At 37.4% G+C, this 23,617-nt stretch overlaps 1 protein-coding gene across 1 annotated transcript in view; it reads left to right on the top strand.

The window, feature by feature from the left end:
• The window catches only part of OTOG (otogelin), a 99,857-nt gene that overhangs the window by 51,212 nt on the left and 25,028 nt on the right, over positions 1-23,617 (top strand). Inside the window, exons 30-39 of the mRNA XM_051803979.1 lie at positions 817-973; positions 1,974-2,000; positions 4,784-4,951; positions 7,060-7,338; positions 16,130-16,247; positions 16,914-16,993; positions 17,395-19,252; positions 19,520-21,158; positions 21,761-21,929; positions 22,885-23,021. Coding sequence (XP_051659939.1) covers positions 817-973; positions 1,974-2,000; positions 4,784-4,951; positions 7,060-7,338; positions 16,130-16,247; positions 16,914-16,993; positions 17,395-19,252; positions 19,520-21,158; positions 21,761-21,929; positions 22,885-23,021 — 4,632 coding nt within the window. The remainder of the gene's footprint in view (positions 1-816; positions 974-1,973; positions 2,001-4,783; positions 4,952-7,059; positions 7,339-16,129; positions 16,248-16,913; positions 16,994-17,394; positions 19,253-19,519; positions 21,159-21,760; positions 21,930-22,884; positions 23,022-23,617) is intronic.

The following is a 23,617-nucleotide window of genomic DNA, read 5'->3' as shown; positions in this document are numbered from 1 at the left end:
ATTACAGGCATTATTTGCCTTATTTTCCTCAAATGTATTATATAGCACACACATTTTTCTCGCATATGTAAATAAATTAACATTTAGGTAGGCAATATCAGATGTGAAGAACTCACTCCTAGAAAAAAAAAAGGGGAGGCATATATCTTCTCACTCAGGCAACCACCTAAGGCAGTAAATGAACCACTCAACATGTTGTGGCGGTCAGTCACCTCAGGTTCAGTTGGAGCATGGAGGAGAAGCTCTTTTCCAGTGGTAGGTCTTACATGGAAAATTACACATCCCAAGATGTTCAGGTATTGAGACTGTATGCATGGCTTAAAAGCTTGAAAATACTGTAAGGGCAAAATGACAAATTCTCTTGTGAAATTGTCTGACAATATGAATAGAATGAACCACTCTCACATGAGTTGTCCATCTACTGTATTATTTCTTACATTTTATGTGTATCTAACTTTCTCAGCACTTCTGAGGTTTATTAATTTGTGATCAGCTTAGAAAATCTGTTATTTTGTACGTTTCTCTGTAGTTTGTTAGGGCTTAAATATTAAAAACCATACAAAATACAAGCTCACATCAGCATCTTAGCATGCTTGTTCTTAATGGGTTATTGATTTAATTCTGTTATTAAGTGCTGGACAGGATGATGTGTTCTAATAAACCTTTTTTCTTGCCTTTCAGGAAGCACTTAAAGTAAAATGTTTATTGCTTCAAAGTTTGATATATTAACTTCTGAAAGAGTCATAGCTTTGTATCAAGGTGTTGGTTGGCAGTGTCTATATGAGTATTTTTGATAACTGATATTTTCGTTTCCAGATTGATGTCACCTGGTTTTATTCCAACTGCTTGACAGATACGTGTGGTTGTAACCAAGGAGGTGACTGTGAGTGTTTCTGTACAAGTGTATCAGCATATGCCCATCAGTGCTGCCAGCATGGAGTTGCAGTGGACTGGAGGTCCCCTAGAGTGTGTCGTAAGTTTACTTAAACCAGCACTGCCCATGGCTGCTACTGCCTGCATGCATGAGAGACAGACATGAAAAATCAATCACATCAGGGTACCTGGGCCATGAATTCAATGACTAAGCCACGCTGATAGAAAGATGAGTTGGTGCCTCTCACTCTGATTTTGTTTCGGTGGATTATGTTCTTCTCGCTGTATTTGTGAGCGGTACTTTTCTATTTTTAATTCTTTGCCCTATGATGTGAAAGGAAAAGTAATGGAAAGTCTATATTAGGGTACAGCATGCATCCCCCAAACCAAAGGGACAAAGTTAACAGCTCAAGCGGTTTCTGTTTTCAGCAGGACTTTACTTCTCATTAAGGTCTAGGAAACACAGATGCCTTACTAGAGCCCCCAGATCAAGTGTGAAATATAAAGGTCTTCTGAAGAAAAACTGGGTTTTAAGCATTACCTTAGTATCCTTATCCAACAATGCTTAGAAGTTGTAAAACAATCTAAGACCTTTATCTATGTAGTGGAAATGCCTAATATGAGACAGTCATTTCCCCAAAGATGTGATAAAAAAGGGCAGGATATAAAGAATGGGAGAAAACAAGCAGTTTTCTAACTTCGCAGTTGCGCAGAGAGAGTATGCAGCTTGCTCAGAGTCACACAGCAAATTGACCACAGAGTGAACGGGTTACACTTAAATTTTGATAGAAAAGGTTTGTGTGTTTCAGTGAGAGCATGGAAAAACAACGCAGCTCAGTCCTAGCCACTAGGGGTCACAAAAAGACAACTGTATGTATGTGAACTTAGTATTTCCTGCTAGGAAGCAATGCTTTCTTTAAATCAGTGTAGTTTAAATTAGTATTTTACCTAAAGCAATGAAGTAAATATTTGGTAATAATTTTTTAATAAATGATCTAATTTGGTCAAGCTTTTGGCTTACATCTTAATTTTAAAGGGCAATAGAAAACCAGTTTATCTGCAGAATGCCTGTTAACTGCATTTATTTTCTTTTTTTTTAGCATATGATTGTGAATATTTCAACAAAGGTAAGTCCTAAAGGAGTTGATAAAATGTCACTAGAATCTTTGATTTCTTTAAATAAATCTTAGAACTTTGTATAAAAATAATTGCAAATTATTTTTGTGAAATAATAATGAATGTTTTATTTGTGAATGGTTTTTTTTTTTTTATATAGCCGAGATTCTGTTTTACTGGTTTATTTTTCTGTTTCAAAGGCTTTTAATGTCATAATATTTTTTTTATTCTTGGACCTTTCCCAAGAGCATATGTTTAGCTAATTTTCTTTGCAGTGATGGACCATGATTAAACAACTAAATCATTAAGTAATTAATAGACTATTCAACTAAATAGTACTAGGGGCACTACTTGCTGAAGACATAATGCAGTTCAAAGCTAATCCCCAGTGGGTATGTTAAATCACTGATGGTCTCCTGTGCAGCCTCCAGAGGGAGGTAGCTGTTAAGGTATGACAACTTTTTGTCTCCAAATGGGGAATAACTCTCCATTTAGGTATGTCTGGCCTAGCCTTAAGTTCCTAAGCAGCAAGCATTGCTGCTGCATAGAGTGGCTCTCAGTGAGGGGTGCAAAACTTGTACAAGGTGCTGGAGAAAACCTTGAATCTGCACTGGCTGCTGTACTGCCCTGTTAGCACTGGAATCCATCTTCAGACTATTTTAAAGTTACATTGCCAGTGTCTGCATAGTTAGACGTGGCACGCAAGCCAGCATGATGTGAGGAATGGTCAGGACTTCTGCTATTTATTCTATAACTCTTTTTATCAAGCTCATATGGAAGCCTATCTATCCACATGGTTTGTGGTATTTTGGTCTTCTTTTAGACTCAGTATTGCAGCAGCTCACCCCCAGAAACATCTCCGAGAGGGACCAAGTTTAAATTAGAAGAGACCTGTGCAGTTTTTCAGGCCCAAACAATATGACCAAGAAATCTGCATTTTCTAGTACACTGACTGCTGAAAAGATTTTGCGTGGGGTCAGATTGCTAATGCATGGGAATTTCATCTAGATCACTATCTAAGCCTCTAAATTAATTTAAATAAAGGAGAGTTGAACATAAGAGGTGATTGAAGTTTTACATTTCCTGTTTGGTTTGAGGTTTTTTGTTTAGTTTTGTTTTATAAATGAAATACATGTAGTCTGATACTAGATGATCTTAGTGCAGTTTTAACATTGAAAGTACAGTGCCTCTAACATCTGTGGTAATCGTCAAGCTAGATGATAACACATACTTTTAAGGTGTGTTATTAGTTTTATTTGTTACTGAACTCTCACTGATAGAAATTAGTTGAATGAGTGGAGAGTTTGTGCATGTGGCCAACCTTGTAATAAGCATGTTTATCATATACTTCTTACTTTGTATCTTGTTTGCTAATCCAACTCATCAGTATTCAACATACGATGTTTCAGAGCTGCCAGTGGGGAAAGAAAATCATCTCCATGCTGAAGATTTACTTGTCTACCTCACTTATAGCATTACCTAGAATTACTTAGTTTTGGAGAGAGGAAGGTTAAGGCATCATCTTAGACCAGAGAGATGTTTTCTCTGTGTAACTTTGTCATGAATCCAGAGTGAAATAGTTCCAGTCCTACTAGGAAGCAGAACCTATTGTCTTTGGAAAGGGAAAATTCTCAGCTGGTGGCTGTGCTCTCTCAGGTTTTGGATGGGCCTGAGATATGAGATTAAAGATATAATAATATATCTAGAACACTGGATGTTTTAAGTAATAATTTTAAAAATGTTTTTCAACTCCCTGTGCTGAAGGTGACGAGGTATCATTGTACATGTTTAGGTGAGCATGGACTTCTGTCCTAACTGCTTACTTTTTTAAAGCTTTAGAATCTAAAACTCTGGTTGTAGTGCAGCCTCCTTAGGATTTCAAAATTCTTAATGAATTTTAAGATTAGTGAGAACCAGAATATGAAGGCAGGCTGCAAGTTGCAGTCCAAGCTTGTAACCTCTTTGAACAGATTTTAAAGGTCAATGTTATTAGTTGCGACTGTCGGCTGAGAAGTTCTGGGAGACTTCTGTCTCAGATGTATGCTTACCTGGTTTGTGAGTAAAATTGTGATGAGGTGAATTGCTAAAGGGTGGTCTAAAATGCCTGATTTTAACAGAGAACTTTACAAAAACAGTTTCAAACATTTAAAAATAAACTTTTTTTTTCTGCAGTGAAATTGGAACTAAGTAAGAAGGTGTGACATTTTAAGATTTGTGAAATCATAACTTTCCATGCTTTTGACCATTCCTTTGCTTATGATGCCAATTTCTTCCTGTCTTATTTCCCAGTGGTTATGTTTATATCTCCACTGTTTGATACTTGATAACAACAAACTTTTATTCCCTGCAAAATGCCTCACACATTAGACATTAATAAAATAGATTTTAAAGAATAGTAAGAAGTGTGTAATCAGTTTGACTATGCAAATAAACAATTTAGGGAGATCCTAGGGTGGTCTATAGACATACTGCTTACTTCTAAGTCAAATAATGGAGGGGTCAGCTAACTTTAATAAAGTAACTATGAAACCAAAGCAGATGAGAGGGACAAAAAAGAAAAGCTAATCATGAGTCTTGAAAATTGAAGGTAGGTATTCTTGACAGTTTTCAGAACAGGTGTTTTCTAAGAGAGTTTGACTTTATTTTGATTGTCATTATAGTTTAGTCCATGACACCTAGAGCTATTTTCAGAGTGGTGAGATGTGTTTTTCATTATGTGCTCTGTCCTAATGTTTAGAGCTCAAGCATTTGTGGCACTTGACATGAAAGATAATTGTGGTTTTTCTCTCAATAGCTCTGGGAAAGGGCCCATACAAGCTGGTCAGCTATTTGGATGGAAAATTTCTGATGGCAGTGAAATCGATGGATGGTGTTGTTTTCCCAGTGAGAGAAGAAGATACTCTTCCTGGACATGCAGTGAGCTTTATGATGACTTCAGGACTTTATAAACCCAAAGCACATGGTAAAGTCACAGTAACCTAGCATCTTAATAAGACAGAGCAAATTCTGCCCTTGAATATGAACTTATGTTTAAGAATAGACCTGGGTCAAAAAAATCTTTTCTTTGTCTGCCAACTGAATGTGCACTCAATGTCTGCCAAAATTTTCATTTGGTTGGTTTTAGTTGGATGATCACAGCTTTGTAAACAGATACCTTTAGTTGAAAAGCAACAGCCTCCCCCGACCTTCAGAAGCTCCAAACTGGTATTGTAGCCCAGTGCTCCAGATATGTGGAGCACTAGGTAAAGTGCTCCCTTTACCTTTCTTCTGCCAAAACTGGGACATGGGAAAGAACGGGAGAGAAATGTTGCAAGAAAAGTGCTCTCTACTTAACTTGCTTTGCCACCATTGCTCATTGTCTGCCTGCTTGTACAGAGATGCCCACTGGCACTAACCTGTGATTTGTAAGGCTGAGTACTACAAATTTGTCTCCTTCAGGTCCTGACTTAGGTTTCCCCTAAGGGAGCATGGTGCTTATTCAGCAAGCAAAAGTTGTCTTGCACACCTTCAGACAGGTGGAGAAAACTTAGAAGAGTATATTCAGCATTTGTGACATTATTTAAATGCTAGAGTTGTCTGCATGCACAACTTTAATGCCCACAGAGCACTTGAGTTTCAGTAGAGTTTTACTGCCCAGAGTCCCCTGATCAACTCTTTGGACAGCCTGAAGGTGGCTCTCTTTGTGTAAGCAAAGGAAGGATATGGGTCAGTTGAAAAAATGACAAGCATTTGATTACTAATACTGCTGTCTGTAGAACTGACACAGAATATCTAGGGCCAGATATCTTTTATTAGTCATAGTTTTTGAGGCACTTGTACATTGCATTCAATTTATGTTTGGAAAGGGAAGGTCAGTCCTACTGCTCTATTCCCATATAAAAATCTACTCAAAATTTAACCTGGTGAATAGAATTTGTGCTTTATAGTCCAATTTGAACAAATGGAATTTCATCATTTGGTCATGGAGGAGTTTCTATGATCAATATGATATATCATTCATAGAAAATTCAAGTAAATATTATGCATATATCAGCAAAATGCAGGTCTTTTATCAGTTTCAGGCCATTTGTGGACAATGGAGAGTTTTGGGCATTGATGCACTGACTGGCTACATAGCAGATGTTAAAAATCATGCTGACTGCCCATTGTTACTTATTTAATAGCTTCTTGCTACAGGCAAATAATAAAAAGACATTCACTAGTACTGCTAGGATTTTCAGATTAATTGAAGTTCAAATGCTTGGAAAACAAGGTGGTCTTCCAGAAGTGTTATGCCAGAATGTGATAATGTATCCTTTTAATAGAAATATTTGTTTTCTATGCTTTCTTTTTTCTTTTTTTTTTTTTGAGTAATGCTGCCCAGTCCTAGAGTGTTAATTGATTTTACAGTAGTTTAATGACTGTTTTCAAGAGAATAACAGAGTTTATAGCAAAATAGAATGAAGTAATTCTGTGAGCAACAGATGCCTGTAACAGGCTCAGAGTCTGCTGCTCTGCAATTGGTTGTACAGAGGCTGCTTGAAATCAACAGTGCTGATTGCAGGGTAAGGTATCATGAGGGGACATTTGCCAGAAAACCGACTTTGCTGTAACATTTTTAGAGGAAGGGGCAGGGAGATGAATGCAAAATATGTTTTCATAATTTGTTTTTAATGAAATGCTGAGCTCTTAAGCTGTAAATTCCTGATGGCAAATCTTACTTGTAAAGCTAGTCAAATGAAGTTTAAATTTTTATTAAATAAATGGTTTAGCAAAGACTGTAAATTAAGTTCTGCTTGACTGCAGGGCTATATTCCTTTATCCTGATGTGAGCAAATGTCTTAATCTCCTTGTATTCCTCTTGAAATCTGTAGAGTATTTAGAAAAGTAAATATCCTTCACAATCTAGCACTCTGAAATCCATATGTAGTGTATTTGCTTACAAGATTCAGGCTATTTTCACTGGAAAGGCCTAAGTCAGTTTTCATTCCTCACACTACTAATATCAGTAGTGGTACATCAGAATGAGCTTACTTTATTATACCATATCAGCAAGTAAATGAGTTCTGTGTATTTTATTTTGTTTTTCAGATTCCAACTTGATTTCATTTGAAACAGCTGAGAGACCAAACTATTTTCTTCAGTTGGTCTCCAATAATACTCTTGTTCTTTCCAAATGGAAAAAAACTGAGGAGTTTCACAACAGGTCTACATTTGTCATTCACAAGAATACATGGCTTTCAGGATACAGTTCCTTTGAGTCATTTGCAAAACCAGGATATTTCATCCACATTTCAGCCTCTTCAGTTGAGCTTTTGAAGTACCATCATTCAGAGGAATTCAGACTGTCAACCCTTTTTAAACTTGTAGGTAGGTGATGAAAATTTAATATTATGAGCAGCAGTTTGCTCCTTGTGAAAATCCAGCCTAAATGGTGTTGATATTTTTGGAGGTTATGAGATTGCTTTCTTTTCCTCTACCTCACAGGGACCTTTGGGTACTCCATGATGTGCAGGGTCAAAATCTAAAAAGGTTCTAAAATCCCTGAGCGTTGTAATGAAGATGAGATTCTGTTTTCTTGTGAAAAGCCAGTAAATAGCTTGACATACAGTGGTTTTTTTTGTTTGCCAACTGGTTTTGGAAATACATGTCCTGGTGTACAGTTTGTGGGCAATACTGGCCTTGTAGATGGTAACAAAATTCTTAAGGAATAGAAAATTTGTGATCATGAATAATGGATTAATGAAGGGAAGAGAAAAGAATGGAATGGATCTCTAAAAGTTGAGGTCTGTCGATGATGTTTTCTCCTCCTTTCCCTTTGCCTGCTGCCAAGAGAGATATTTCTGTACAGTGCATTCTCATTCAAAGCTTTATGGCCTCCTCAGAAGTCATGTTTCCTGTAAAAAGCACCTTGACTTTTATCCACTACCCACTCAGAGATGCTCTGCCTTTTGGGATGTTAACCCCTAGTATTTGAGTCATCATCTAGTTGGAGGTATTCACCTTTTCTTGAGGATCTTGACATCCATTTCCCTGATGTTTCTTGTGCAGCTACAGCTCTTGAATACAAACCTCAGACTGCTGTGAGAGAGTTTCTACCTATTTGAGGGATTCCCATTCCCATAATAGTTCCATTCCACTGAGACTTTAGGATGAGAAATGAAGGAGAGATACTCACTCCTAGGACCATTCATAGGAGCTGGCTGCAGAAGTTGCTCCTACACGAACTGATAAAGAAAACACATTAAAAAAATCATTAATCAATCAAGATCTTTCTTTTTTAGATTATTAAGGAAAAGAAATAATTGGAATAACTGTCTTTACATATTCCTAAACACTTGGGAACCATGTGCTGACATGAAGATGGCCTTACAGGTCAAGAAAAAGATGCAAGAAGTTATGTTGACCTATAAAAGAAAGCAAAGCAGATTATTCAAGAAACCACTGTTTGCTTTAGCTTCTGCTTGCCTTGACTTATCAGATACAACAGACGTATTCATATCACTTTATGAAATTCAGCGACAACCACTACTTGCTGAATCCACTGGCTATTGTGTGGTATATAAACTTCAAAGATCACTGCAAGTGTTTATTTTTATGTTCTAAAGTTTTTTATTGTGCTGTATTTTTAAATAGATTAGCAATTTGTTTATTTGGTTAACAGGAGTATTTTAATAAGTATTCCTGGCAATACCATTTTTAAAACTCATCTCTTCATTCTCTGACACTGAAATTGTTTTACGAACAAAGGAAGAAAATGAAATATTGTATCAAATGAAGCATTGCCTGGCTGTGTTTTACAGCGACCATGTTGAATCGTGGCACAGACAAACCTGAAGCAACCTCTGACTTCTATGATAGAAGAGGCCAACTGTATGCCTTGTGGAGCTTCTTGTTATCAAAACATTGAATTAAAGTGTTAATGGTGTCATTGTGAATCTGCCGGTGTTTTGCAGTACATTATGCTGACAGCCTAATGCAGCTGTTGACTGGCACACTCCAACTTCAGAAAAATGACAGATTTTGTCATTGCCAAATGCCTGTTGCCTCTTGACAAATGCTTATAATCACAGAGCTGTTGAGGTTTTTGGACAGCAGAATTACAGAGCTAATGCTGTTACCAGGATGTTCATACAACATTTCAAGCAAGGAGCTTTTTTTGGACATAACAAAAATACCTCCTCGGTCTTTTATCTTTGAGGGAGGAATGAAGAAGGTTAAAACATGTTCCAATTCTCAGTGGTCGTCCATTAACACAGAATGGTATGTCTTTTCAAGTGTGAAGTCTTTACCCTCCAGTCATTATACCAAAAAATCCTATCTATGCCAATGGAAAACTAAAACAATTTACCTCAGCAAGCAGGATCAGATCAAATGATCAAGAGGTATTTCATTAATCGCCACATCCGAGGGCTTGGGTTTCAGAGTTTTATAAGCAGAGAAACACAGGGCTCGAATCTTTCTCCAGTGTACTTTCACAAGGGCCAGGCTGCTGATGTAGGGTAATTACATGGTCTAAAAATACAGCAGCATTTGTTTAAGTTAATGGAAAAGTTACACCAGCTCCAGAGTGCGCAGGCAAAAGCATATTGAGTTTCCTGCTGACTATTGTAAATGCTTTACATATTAGATCAGAAACTCTGGAACAGCTATTCCTGTGGAATCAGAGGATAAATATCGGGAGCAGAATAATAGGGCCAGTAAATCCCCTTGGCCAGAAAGTTCCTCATGAGGCTTCTTCATGCCGTGACGCACATTCAAAAGGAAGAATTTTAAATGACCTGATCACCACAGCAATAGATACATATCTGTTTAAAGTCAGCTGACGAGTCACTTTTTCCAGTTTCATCGTGATAAATATTGTCGCATTGGAATACTTTGGCTATAAATTGCACTATATAATAGCACATGGGCTAAGGCTGCGAAGTGTTTTCCATGAGAAGTCACTTCAACTTTTAAATTGTGTTATGTTCATTATACTTAGATTTGTCTGCTGTCCTGTTCCCACAAACATTTGAGGAAATTGAGTTGATAACTGAATTTTAATATCTAGCATATACTTACAAGAAAATACATTTTTGCATTCTATTCAGGAATTTTTACTGGCAAATGGGTTGGTATGCATTCAGTCAAAAGAAAGAAGGCACTTGGCCTACCAGATGGACAAGCACAGAGGTGTCATGTAAGAGTGACCAATTCACATTTGAAATTGTTGGGGAATCAGTGTATGTAGGGAATTGATGATGTTTTTATGGATATAGCTGCAGTTTTCTTCCCTTTTTTTAAAATCATGTGCTCAAGCTAGTTACCTTTTATCTTTCATATAATTATCACCCCTTTAAGATCACTATGTGTTATTTTTATGTATGTTATAAAAATGTGACTTGCCCTATACAAATTTTGCAACAAAGTTCTTAATAATGTTAGTTATGTGCTTTAATAGCTAACTTGCTGTAAACATATGGCCTGTTTTAGAGAGTTTTCAGCTAAAATTAAAAGTTCAAGATACAGGCACACTGCACAGAGGTATTTTTCAATGTTTAAGTTTGGTACATTGACTGTTTTAACTTCAACTTACTCTTATCCTGTTCCATGAATGGAATTAATTTTCTAGAACGTCCTGTTTTACTCATAACGAGTTGCTGTTGAGTTTAACTTGAGCTCATGTGCTTTGTTGGCCCAAAAGATCATGACAAGGGCCCTGGGACTGGATAATGCTGAGCAACTGCTGTTGAAGCTGCAAATCCAGGGTATGTCACTGAGCACATCTGCTTGGTAGCTCACAGAATCAGACTGAGGTTACTGTAGAATAACGTTTTACCTCCCATTTTCAACTGAATAGGAGGAGATGAAACAGTTAACATTGTGATAGTAAGCTGAACCGTAAGTATTACGGTTTCTTTCAGTGATGTTTTGGCTGGGCACGAAGTTTAGTTTTTCCAATGATGTTTGCTTACATTTCTTGTTGAAGAAACTTAGAAGTCATGAGCAGACTTTGCTGGTAGTTTGTGTACGTTAAGTGGGTAGATAGGATTTCATGTTTCTAAACTTGTAACTGAGGAGATAGGCAATCTAAGTTACTAAGCAGAGTTTTGCTACCGTTGTAAATAGAACTAATTCTAAAGCAATTTTTGTACCTAGTAAATTTTTTTGGAGTTTGGGGGAAAGGTAGCAAAACAGGAAAAAGTATCAGGTAAGAGTGAAAATCCAAGTACTTAATTTTTTTCATTATTTTTTAAACCCTGGTTTTAAATACAGCCTCTTATTAACATTAGAACATTTCAATTTTTAGGGTTTACTCTTAAGTAAATTGCCATTTTTGGGGGCATAACATGCAGTTAATCATAATATACAGATTCTAACAATGGCAAATTTTGTCTGAGGTAGAAGCACAGAAAAGCAAGGCAGTCTGGACTTGTGAACTTTAGGAATTGTCAACACCAAAAAAGTGTCCAAGCTACTAAGAAAGGTGGTTGTGACTCAACAGAATACTACAGTCTGTTAGTGATAAAAAATTAAAATTCTTCATTAAATGGTAGCAACTGTTCTTGTTATCACAGTACCAGTTTTGAAAGCCACAGAGAAAAAAAATCCTTAGTTACAGGGAAGAAAACGCTCCTTTTATGTCCAAGAAAGTGAGAAAACAATGGAGTTGGGGAATATCTTTTAATATATAGTCTTTGGTAGTGTGTATACCTGCATTCATACAAAAGCTTTGTGCAGTACTGTAGTGTGTTGATATGCTCAGCTCCTGTTAGGTAGGAGAACTGTGGGCTCAGTTGGTGTGTCAACTGCAGCAACTGCCATCCAGGCCATAATTCACTATTTTGTAAAGGATTTGCTGTGTCACCAAACAGAAGACAAATGCTGGTAGACTTCACTAGGAGACACATGGATATTTTCAAATGCCATGACGAATCCTTTTGAGGAACACATGCCTGATACCAGAAGCTTGATTCATTGTCTGTAAACTGTGTATCATTCTTTTGTTGTGAGTGAACTTTACTGTCACATAGGGTACAGTAATCTCTTATTAATGGTTGCTGGAGGGGGAATTTAAGTATTAAAAAAATGGGAAGCATGTGGTGGAGGTGGCTGATTAGCATCCTGGCTAGCATAGAGAATTCATGCCATGACACTGGCAAAATCCAGAGTTTCTGTGCTGTGGTGGTTTCAGTCATGGGAATTGCAGTATTGTAGTAACAACAAAGCTGAGGCTGGTCTGATGTGGAAGGTAATGTCTAAAATCAATAAAGAGACAGAAAGGAATATTTCCCTCAGTTTAGGGAGACAGGTACTTGAATGGCTTTAAAGCACGTTGTTACTGCTTTTCCTTATACGTTAAAGATTAGATGATTGTGGGTATTGGGATCATAGTTAATATATAGATTACTGAGAAAAACAAAATAACCTATATTTTAGCTAGGTACTTTATTGTTCTGTTGGCTTGTTCTTGACTTCATGTTAGTTCAGACCATGGCTCTGTGCCTCTGTTTCTCCTCCCTTGCAATTTCTGTCTAATCTCTACTTCATCTTCAATTTTTAAGCAGGAACTGCATCCTCATAGAATCATAGAATATCCTGAGTTGGAAGGGATGCGGACACACAAGGGTCATTGAAGTCCAACTCCTGATCCTTCACAGGACAACCCCAGCAGTCACACCATGTGCCTGAAAGCGTTGTACAAACACTTGAACTCTGGCAGGCTTGGTGCTGTGACCACTTCCCTGGGGAGCCTGTTCCAGTGCCCAGCCACCCTCTGGAGGAAGAACCTTTTCCCTATGTTTAACATAAATGTTCTCTGACACAGCTTCAGTCCGTTCCCTTGGATCCTGTCACTGGTCACTGCAAAGAAGAGGTCAGTGCCTGCCCCTCCTCTTCCCCTCACAATGAGGTCTCCGCTCAGTCTCCTCTTTGCCAGGCTGAACAGACCAAGTGCCCTCAGCCACTCCTCATACAGCTTCCCCTCAAGGCCCTTCACCATCTTCATTGCCCTCCTTTGGACACTTTCCAATCATATATTGTGGTCTTAAGGTGAGGCCGTACTAGTGCAGAGTAGAGGTTGTTTTCGTGCTGTGTTTTTTGTTTTGCTTTGTTTTACAGTGGCTTGTGCAGTCAGTGTTAGGTCCTTGGGATGCTTAGGCATTTCAGAAGTGATGTTTACAGTAGTAAAAACTTTAAATATGATAAATGACTGAAGTTCTCCTAATGCTTGAAAGGCATTTTCTAATAATTCATAACAAAGCACAGATTTCACTATACCTCATGGGTTTACTGAGACATACTGATAACTTTCAGAGATAACAGAAAACAATGCAATATCTTCAACTCTTGCTGTGGGGATTTGGTGTGCTCTGTAATGTAATTTACACACTAATACATGCTAATGCAGCTTGGACTGGCATACTCAATTCTCTAAAATCCCTTGACTGGAAAACAAAATGTCAACTGGTTCTACAGCTCTTTGAAAGCAATTTTTGTGATCAGGTTCATGAATTCATCTGTTGTCCATAGTTCTTTCTGGAGAAGTAGGGGCAAAATTTGCAGACAAGCATGACTTCATTCTTGACTCAAAGCAGTGTTTATGAACTACTCAACAAATGCTATGCCTTTACATAGAAATTCGCCCTAATTCCTACCAAGGCGTGCAACACCACCAAACTCTGTGAACTTAATCTGTAAAAAAGCTTGAGGAAAGCATGGCTATCATTTCATAAAGTTTATTTGGAGGATGGGAGATGGTATGTTAAACCCAGCACTTGGAAGTGTTAATTCATGATCACTGTTCTGCTAAATTGAGAAACTATCATTCTTCTTTGGGTTACAGTATGTCCTCTGCAAAGCTTGTACATTTATTGTGTTTCAGACTTATTCGGTGATTACTGGTGAGTTTTGTGGCAAAAGTTAAAACCTGTGGATTGGTCTCTGCACTTAATCTAGGGTAGACTGATGAATGAGATTTCCTGGATTCCACTAGGCTTTACTGTTATTGCTGATTGTTACTATTGTTGGTGATTGCCTCTGCCAACAGGTCTCTAATGTATTCTGTCTTTCTGTCATGTATCTTCTTTTGTTCTTAAACCTTATCACTCTGACCAGTCAGTGCATACAGAACCCTATACATCAGTCAGAAAAATGTATGGAAATAATTCCTTAATTCCTCCAGTAGATTTAAGTAGCTAAAATTGATTTCAGAAGAAGGGGTCACAGAAGAATTCAATGACATGTACTTAATTTCGTACGGGAACATAACTTCATAAAAGCATTTGTTACTGTCGTAAGAATAATGTTTTTAAAAGCAGTGACAAGTTACGTCCGTGGATAAAGTGAGATGTAAAAGGGGTAACACTAGATGGCAACATACACATCCTTTTGTCTGAGTTTGACTTATATTTTTAAGGTAATTATTTGTATTTTAGAAGAAGACATTAATGGTTAATAATGACAGAGAGATAATTACTTGTGAGTACAGATGTCCCTAAATTTCAGGAAGAACAATTTCTTAAGATCTTCACAGAAAAATGGACTGTCTTCAAGAAGATATACAAGAACTACTTTGTATCTCAGTCAAGCAAAGATCAGCAAAACTTAAAAGAAAAAATACTTCAAAAGATCAAAAATGGAAATTCTAAGCAGTTAGAATTTTCTTTCTGGTGATTAATGTAAGCATTAAGAGCAGTTACTCTTTGTAGGCTCTGAACAACATTTCTCTAAGCTCAGGTTTACCAGTTCAGAGGGGATCCATATATCATGATGGTGTCTTCTGGAGGCATAAATGTAGGGAAGGGTCACTGCCCTGCCCTACTGCTACTAGAAGGAGCTGGGGTGGGCTGTCACAGTTCAGGTACTGAAGTCCAGATATATTGTGTAAATCTTGCAGGTGCTGGAAGAGCACTGGACTAACTAATGTAGTATTGTGTGGGAAACTGTTCTGCAGGCAGAAGGGGAGGGCTGGAGTGAAAGTGTGATAGTGCATTTGAACATACAAGAGTGTGTCACCCACGTGATGATTGCCATAAATTTGTTCCCCTCAGATTTTACACTCTGTTTCTTCTTTACATTAATTTTGTAAAGTTTCTGTGTAATTTAGTAAGTACTGGAAGTATAGCTGATCCTTATTTCTGTTTATTCTCACTTTGAAGTTTAACTCTTCCTCTATCTGAGCTTGTACTTTGGGTTCCCATTATGTGACTTGGAAATCTTTCAATAAGCACTGTCTGCACAGATGCTCTCAAGTCAGGTTGGGGTGGTTTTTTGTTGTATTTTGGTTGGGTTAGATTTGGGATATTTTTTTAAATTTGCCATAGCGTTTAATTACCGGTACCAGTTTCATTTACTGGTACTGGTATTTTGTGTGGTGCAGTATATGTTTTAAGCTTTGCAAGACTATGTGTTTCATCTTAAGTGAGTTGCTTTGTTCATTATGGAAGCAGTTAGAATTTCAGATTCAAAATATTTTGAGGTTTTGAATGAATTTCTCTTGAAGTGGCTCTCTTGTATGGCTTTTGAGAAGATCAAATGTTAAGATATAGTGCTTTAAAGAGCCTTAGTTGGCATAATTTCTGATTACTTTGAAATGGTGTTTTGTTTTGGCTTTTAAAATACAATTGTATTGTACAAGTTATGTACACCTTTGTGTTATATCAGCAAATTTTACACATGAAGTAAGCAATTGTTACGATAGCCTATGCTATAAAGTGTATCAGTGCATCCAAACAGTACTTTTAATTTTGATTCTAATAGCAATAATTGTACAGAAACATCATAATCTTAATTTTACACTTTGTTTGAATAACCAAACATATAGTTTTGTTGTTGATACAGTTTTAAACTTAAGAGCGACAGCTCTAACTTTTCTGGTTTTAATTTTCCTATGGTTGTAATATGCAGTAAATGTGGCTAATTCAGTGATTTTTTTTTATACTGTAAAGAGTAAAACACACTGTAGAGCAAGCATACTCTAATATATGCTGTGTAAATGTAAACTGTTTTTCTATTTTAAAAACCTTAGTAGTTAAAAATATTACCATTTTTATTTGTAGAGGAAACAGGTAGAAATAGTAGCAGAGCTGCAGTGAATGCAAAGCATGCCTCTTAGGGATATGTATCTCTATGTGTTTCTAGAAATATATGAGAATAACAGATCTTTGTTGGTTTTCAGATGTCAAATTTAAATTTCTGTCCCGTTCTACATGTGAATGGCATTATGATGCCTGTACAAGCCCTTGTTTCAAGACATGTAGAGACCCTTTTGGAAAAAACTGTCAGACAGTACCAAAGTAAGTATCTGTATTTTTATGGAAAAGTGTGTAATTTGGGCAATATACTTTAACAGGATAGTAGGAATATAAGTGACCAGATACAGGCTTAGTATATCAGGACTGTGTTCTTGTATAAGGAGGTAAGGTAAAGAGAAAAGAAATGGAATAAAACCTGCTGCTGCAGCTACATAAAATTGACATTTCTGTCATTAGCGTACCGTCAGATTCTGGAATGACTAGTATATTTGTATGTGTACAGCCTGGGGGTGGTATTAAAAAAGAATGGTTATTACAAGTTTGTTTCAAATAGTTGTGCCCCTTTGTTTCCATTATCTCGTAGCAACAGCCATATCTGTACTTGCTTTTTCTTCCCACTTGGAGTTTTTGCTGAGCCTGATAAAACTGACATTTGGATTTTTGTGTGTAAAAATGTTTAGTGTCTCTTAAGCAGTAGTATTCACTGCTGGACTGAACCTGTGACTGTTAATTTCAAAGGCTGAGTATCACAGAGCTTATGCTTTAGCTTAGGTCTGAGTGAGAATGGAAGTCATGGCAATGACATTTTGAAGGAGTACACTGAGGTGAACCAGACATACTTTATGTATAAATTCCATTTTTCTAAAATTAAATTCTCAATCCGGAAGATACTGTTCATCTAGTTAATAATAACTGTTTTTCTTTTAGAGTGGAAGGATGTATCCCTGCCTGCCCTCTCAATATGTTGCTGGATGAAATCACTCAAAGATGCGTGTATTTTGAAGATTGTATGTGTGAAAAAATGATATATTTATGTATTATACTTAGCTTATTAATTTCTTAGTTCTTTACTCATAATTTCAAATATCAGTGCCTAAATTTGTGTAACTATGACCTTAGTTATATGAATCTTGAGCTCACTAAACATACTCTTTTGTTAAAGTAATTTCATTCATCAAAAATATGAGACAAATTTTAAACTAAGAAAGATGTTCTTGCTTCAAAACATTGCAGTAACATTATATTTCAAGCAAATGATTTAATGAATTTATTTTTTAATTTTTCTACAAGCTTTAGAAGTTTAAAGGCAATTGAGGAGATCAGTTATGTGAGTTAACCTGTAACTAAGCTAGCTTCATCACTGTAATTATTCATAAATTTCAGACTGTTTTCCTGTGTCTGATTTCAGGCATTGAACCTGCAGATGATATTCCACCTTTGCCTCCCAGCATTCAAACACCAGCAGTTCCACACATAACATCAAGTGCAAGTTTGGCAGCGATCCGTGAAGTGTTGACTTCGTTTCCTGTACCTGGAGCAAAGGACGTGGAAACAACACTTGCTACAAAATTGCAGCTCACTGCAACTACAGGGAAAACTGAATTTTCAACTGTTACATCTAGTACAACACTTCCAACAATAACTTTATCATCAAACATTTCATCACAGTCAACAGAAATGACATCTGGGGGAAGCACTGCAGCAATATCTGGGACAACAAAATCTAGTGTAAGCTTGTTTGCTTCTGTTGACACTTCTCCTGTGTTTCCATCAGCTGTCAGTTCAGAAACTTCCACAAAGATACAAGTGATCAGTAGTGGTTCCACTAAACTATTGAGGGCCACAGAACCTCAGACACTAACTGCTACACATGCAGTGACTACAAGCACAGAATCAGAAAGCAAACCAATTGCTACTTCTGTTTTTACTGGGACACCACTCATACTTAGAACAACAGAAATGCCAGTCAAAACTAAAACAATGGAAATATCAGAAATAGCCATAAGAACACGTCCCACAAAAGAAGCACAAGTAAAGCCAGAAGGAGTTATAAGGTTTACACCCAGTTCATTTGAATCAATAACAGATAAAACTACTGCGTATGTGCCACAGTTTTCCAGATCACCACCTCTGGATGTGCCCTCATATACAACACCAGTAAACTTAACAGGAACTTTGGAAGGGACAAAAATCAGTGTAGAACAGTCTTTTATCACAGTGGCTAATGTTACAGTAACATCAGTTTCTCCTGTGCTCACTACTTCATCTTTATTAAAACCAGTGTCTTCAGCAACAGCTGTTTTAACCAAGCAAACTGTGAAGACAACATTTTCACCAACATCCATGCCATCTATTTCATTAGGAAAGACAACTATGGAACCTCCTTTTGTAATGGTTCAACACCTGACTGGTACTCCAGAGGTACCTTTCACTACAACTCTAGGTCCGAAGAAGACAACTCTACAAACTCAAGAGAGATCATCAGAAACAACTTTATCATTTGCAACTCATATAAAGGAAATTCCCAAAACAACGTCTCATGTGGATCATACATCAAGTTCCTATTTCCCTCCATATTCGCTACACCCTAGTTCTACAACTGAAAAATCTTTCACTCTTTCTACAAAAAGACCTTCAGTGTCTGTTCCTACTCCTGCTTCTCCAGCTTCAGGTGAATTTAAAAAAACATTTAAAACTGTTTCGACTACAGGTTACCCCTCATACACAGTTCTAAATACAACACAGTTCCTGACTACATTATACACGAAGTATCCTGTTGTGGCTGAGACTATCAGAGTGACACCTTTGTCTGTAAAGGAGACATCCAGAATAACATCCCCTCCTGAATTAGCAGCAAAGACAACTTTGTTTTCTGGAAAAGCATCTACTGAATACAAGTCAACTCTGGTTTCAAGTACAGCGAAGACAAGCACTTCAGCATATTCAGGTAGTGTTACCACATCAGAAATGAAAACCAAAGAAACCACCACAGTTCCTTTTGTAGCTGTAGAAAGAGAATCATCTCAAAGAACATCCATCACTGGATCTTCACTTACTCTCCTTAGTGGGACTGAAACCACATTGTTGACAACACAGCCTGATAAATCACAAGTGGAAAGTATTACTACCATCTCTACTAGAAAGCCATCTGCCTTGACTTTTTCACCATCAAGTTCTCTAATCCCTTTAAACATTTCTCTTCCTTCACTCCCCTCAGATGGAAAAGAAGTATCACTGACAACTCTCAGTTCCATGCGTACATCCCATGAAACAATCTCTTTATACCCAAGAACAACTATAGAAAAATCTATGTTAACGACAGAAAAGACCTCTCCAGTCCTGACTTCCTCTATTTTATCCACTATAACAGAACAATCAAGTCTAGTAACAACAGAATCATATGAAAAATCACCAGGCAAAGCCATTTTGAACATCACTAATGCCACAATCTCCCCATCCTCTGAATTTAGCAGCCAGCTCATAGGAACCACAAAAGTAATGACAGGCAAAGAAAAACCCTCTCTGTCCCCTTCTGTTGTACTTCCAGTAACAAAGTCTTCTTACACCTTCTCTGCCTCTCAGTATCTGGGAGATAAATTAGTTTCTTCACTTTCTTTAACACAACGGATACCAGAAGTAACAACCACACCAAAATATTCAATAGAAACTAAAACAGTTTCTACAGCACTGAAACCTACAGTCCAAAGTATAACAGATACAGTGAAACTTACAGCAGCTACAGCTCAGCCATCCCTGCCTCCATCTTCAGCAGGCCCCTTCTCTTGGCAGACATCTTCAGGACATAAACTTTCAGTACAGACCACAAAGACCATGGTTATACCACATTTTTCTACTCAGAAGATTATGGAACTTGATCATCGGACTTCTGAACCTTCCCTGATGAGCCAAAGCATTACCCCAGCTTACCAGTATCCTGCAGAAACACTAACAAAATCCACCGGTCAGCCACAGCGTGTCTTTAGCACAACTGAAGCTACAGCAAGACTGCCTTCCTTATACCCCTTAATGACCTCGCTACCAGAAGGCATTCATTCAAGTATATTGCCTTCCTCAGTAGGTCCTACAAAAGTTATTTTACCAACTGAAAAATATTTGCATTTAACTGATTTGGTCACGCAGCCACAGGTATTAAGAACTTCTGTTTTGCAGTCTACAGTCCCAACTAGAACAACAGCTGATTTTATTTTTGGCACCAAAATTCCCTCTTTCTCACCAAAAGTACTCGCAGTTTTAACAACAATTAAAAAGGAGCCATTTCCTTCATTTTCCACACAAAAGGCAGCTACGGATCTAAAATTCACACACCAGGCCTCGTTTTCTGAATCACTTGATTCAAGACAAACACTTGAAACAACCTCATCTTCACCAGGTCCTAAGTCAGCCTCTTCAGTGGTTTTGTTACCAGAAACAACAGAAATTCCCATTGTGATGGGGGGTGGGCCATCCACATCAACAAGCAAAAGCGATACAGAGAAAACTGCGGTGTTACCTAAGCAGGTCACGCCTTCAGCCACCACCTTCAGTTCCACGTTTGTAGCAAGTACAGCTGCAGCTTCAGCCTCTTCAGTGATGAGCAGTGCTGGGCGAAATCTTAGTATTGCATCAGCAACTTCAGGCAAAGCAGAAGCGGTCACAGAACCCATCACAAGTGCTGTGAAGCCCACTTCTGTTACTTCAGAAGCAAAAGGAGGCGTGCCCCTTGACACAATAAAATCTGAAGAACCACAACTACCAACACAAGTCCAACCTGTTCTTACTCAGGGTGTTACTGTTACCCCAGAAACACCTCAGACATTTTACTCTCCATATTTCACAAACAGAACTTCAGTTCTGTCCACTATACATTCATCTTCTGAATCAAAACCATTTTCTTCTACAGCTGCATCATCAGTCAGTACTACTCAAAGTTCAAAACCTGAAATATCATCTGAGATGCAGACACCTTCTGTGAGTTCACTGCTAATGATACCTGGTCATCCAAATGACACAACAGCTCCATCAGTTTCCTCGTTTGCCTATTTATCTACCAAACTACTTCATGACTTGACTACAACACTTTCTGATGGACTGGCAACAGCTGAAGCCATGTCAGGAGTCACAACATCACCTTTTATGGTGCCTCAAGAAACAGCAACTCTTCAAACTTGTACAGTGAGTAGCTAAAAATATTTATCTGTCTGTTTTGGAATATGTCTTTTACACACCGATTAAAAAAAACTGTGAGCTGTACCTTGATCTTTAGAATTTAAAATATCCGTATCAAACAGGGAGCCCAATTATGTTATCAATTGTATCTGAAACCTTGGATGATTTCATTGCACATAATGTTTTTTTTCTAAATGCTATACTGTACTCAGTTTTATTCCTCAGCTCTCTGAGGTGTGACCGTTACAAGGGTTTTTTTATGTGCTTTTGTCATATCGCTCTCCTTAAAATATATCTTTCCAGAGATCCCTGTTATTATGCCTGCTTGTGCCCTTCTGTATTTTTCCTTCTCATCTTTTTTCAAAGTAAAGTTAAAAATTCAGCAGTGCTGTTCTCACCTTTACAACAGGACAGCAGTGTTAATGTGTCCTCAGAATGGTCAGGTTTTCAACATGCTCTTCACTTGTAGCTTCTATGAGCGTCATAGGGATCGACAAGTATTCTGTACCTGAAGAATGTGAACCCCTTTTTTAAACAAAAACTTTACAATATTGTGATACTAGATTGATAAGAATGGTAACCTGTGTCTTTTATTAAATGTGCCTTAGCCAATCACAGAGAATGAGTGCATAAAACACATTTGCTTGGATGGACAACTGATCCAAGTTAATAAGTCCCAGAACTGCCCATACAATGCAACTCAACCCAGCTGTGGAGTTTTAGGATTTGCTACTCAAATGAATGGTGACAAATGCTGCCCAAAGTGGGAATGTGCATGTAAGTTTTAATTATGTACCTTTCAAGTGAATTTAGGTAACAATTTAATGCATGTGTAAGAAGGCTAAGAACTGACACTTCTATACCATAGCATAGAAATAGAAGATGCACACTGTAGGGGTTACTCATTGTCTAATGAAAGTTATAATTCTAGTTGTACATCCAGGGAAATTAAATCAAAATGCTCCTTTAATTTAGGATATTCCTCTTACTCAGCTTTAGGTATCTGCAGTAAATGTGTCCAAGTCTGACTTAGACCCATCTTGTCATTGGTCTAATCAGGGGACACTTAATCAATATAACCAGTGGATTCTTTGGTTCATTTTATATCTACTTGAGGATGAGAAGATTCCCCAGACTGTTAACTATCTATGTTTGCAGTTTGGGGATTCTGTACAGTAGTCACTCCCATCAGTTTCCTGGAATTGGGTAGAAGGAATCCAAACCTTGAAGACAGTTTGATTTAGTACCTAACAGCAAGGAAAGTATGCAGAGATAAGCAATTGGAATTTCTGGTTGTGCTCTAAAGTTTGAATGAACTCGGAGTAGAACTTCAAGCCCTTTGAAAAACAAAAGCTTTAGCAATGAGACTGGGAAATAGAAACTTTCCACCTTAGTAACAAGACTAGAAGGGAACTAAGGATCTGGTGGGAGCTACTGTCATTCATGATTTTTCCTAGTTTAGCGTTTGTAAAAATTGCAATTCCTTGCTGGCAAGATCTGCAAGGATAATTGCAGAGGTCTGCAGGTTGTTCCCTGAAATATGCAGGATTTGACTCTGCTGTCCATTTACAGAGATGAAACAGTATCAAATATAGCTGAAAATATATGTTGCATATATGAAACTCTAGTAAGCTAATCTTCTAAAATTTATTTGTTTATCTTCATATTTTGTAATACTTACTGAAATTCTAAAATAAGTTAGAAAAAAATTTACTGTTTTTTTTTCCCTCAGGTCGTTGCACCATTTTCTCTGATCTGAGCATTGTAACCTATGATGGAAATCATTTGGCTTTATTCAAAGAAGCATCCTACATTGTTAGTCAAACTCAAGATGAAACTATAACCATCCATGTCCTTGACTGTAGAATGGTAACTAACATTTATCAGCTACCAGAAGGTGTTTGGTACTACTAGTAAGATGTGTCTTAAAAGCAAGAGCATAGTAATACTACAGAGTTGTGGTTATTATTCACTCCTGTGCAATATCTATGAATTGTACTTGCATTTTACAACATTCACAGTTTTTATAACACTTTATCACCTGACTGCATATGCGTAGTTCCTTCTGAGACAGCTGGAAGATGAGAAGTAGATCCATGTTATTTTATTGTATGTGCAATATAGACAATGTGGTGAGAGATTAAGTGGATATGCAGCACCAGTCACTTCTGTGAGTGCTGTCACCTAACAAATACCACCAGTGTATTTCAATGCATGATTTTTACCTATGTTCATGTGGAGAAATTCACACTGAAAACACCAATCTTCAGAGCCATAAAAGATTGTAGGAATGCCAGACTGAATTGGATCACCCTGTGCATTCTGAGTTTCTGACATGGGAGGAAGAGAGAAATCCTAGTGGGCATCCTGTCTAATGGGTAGTGTGGATTGGCTTTTGTCATGAAAAGTTAATTTCTTATGAACCTTTACAAAACTCTTTAAATTCCAGTCTCTTCCATGAAAGC

This window comes from Manacus candei, unplaced genomic scaffold (assembly GCF_025592945.1).
Source record: "Manacus candei isolate 608988 ecotype Guabito, Panama unplaced genomic scaffold, ASM2559294v1 h1tg000060l, whole genome shotgun sequence".
Lineage (NCBI taxonomy): Eukaryota > Metazoa > Chordata > Aves > Passeriformes > Pipridae > Manacus > Manacus candei.
This window is presented reverse-complemented; position numbering and strand designations above follow the sequence as displayed.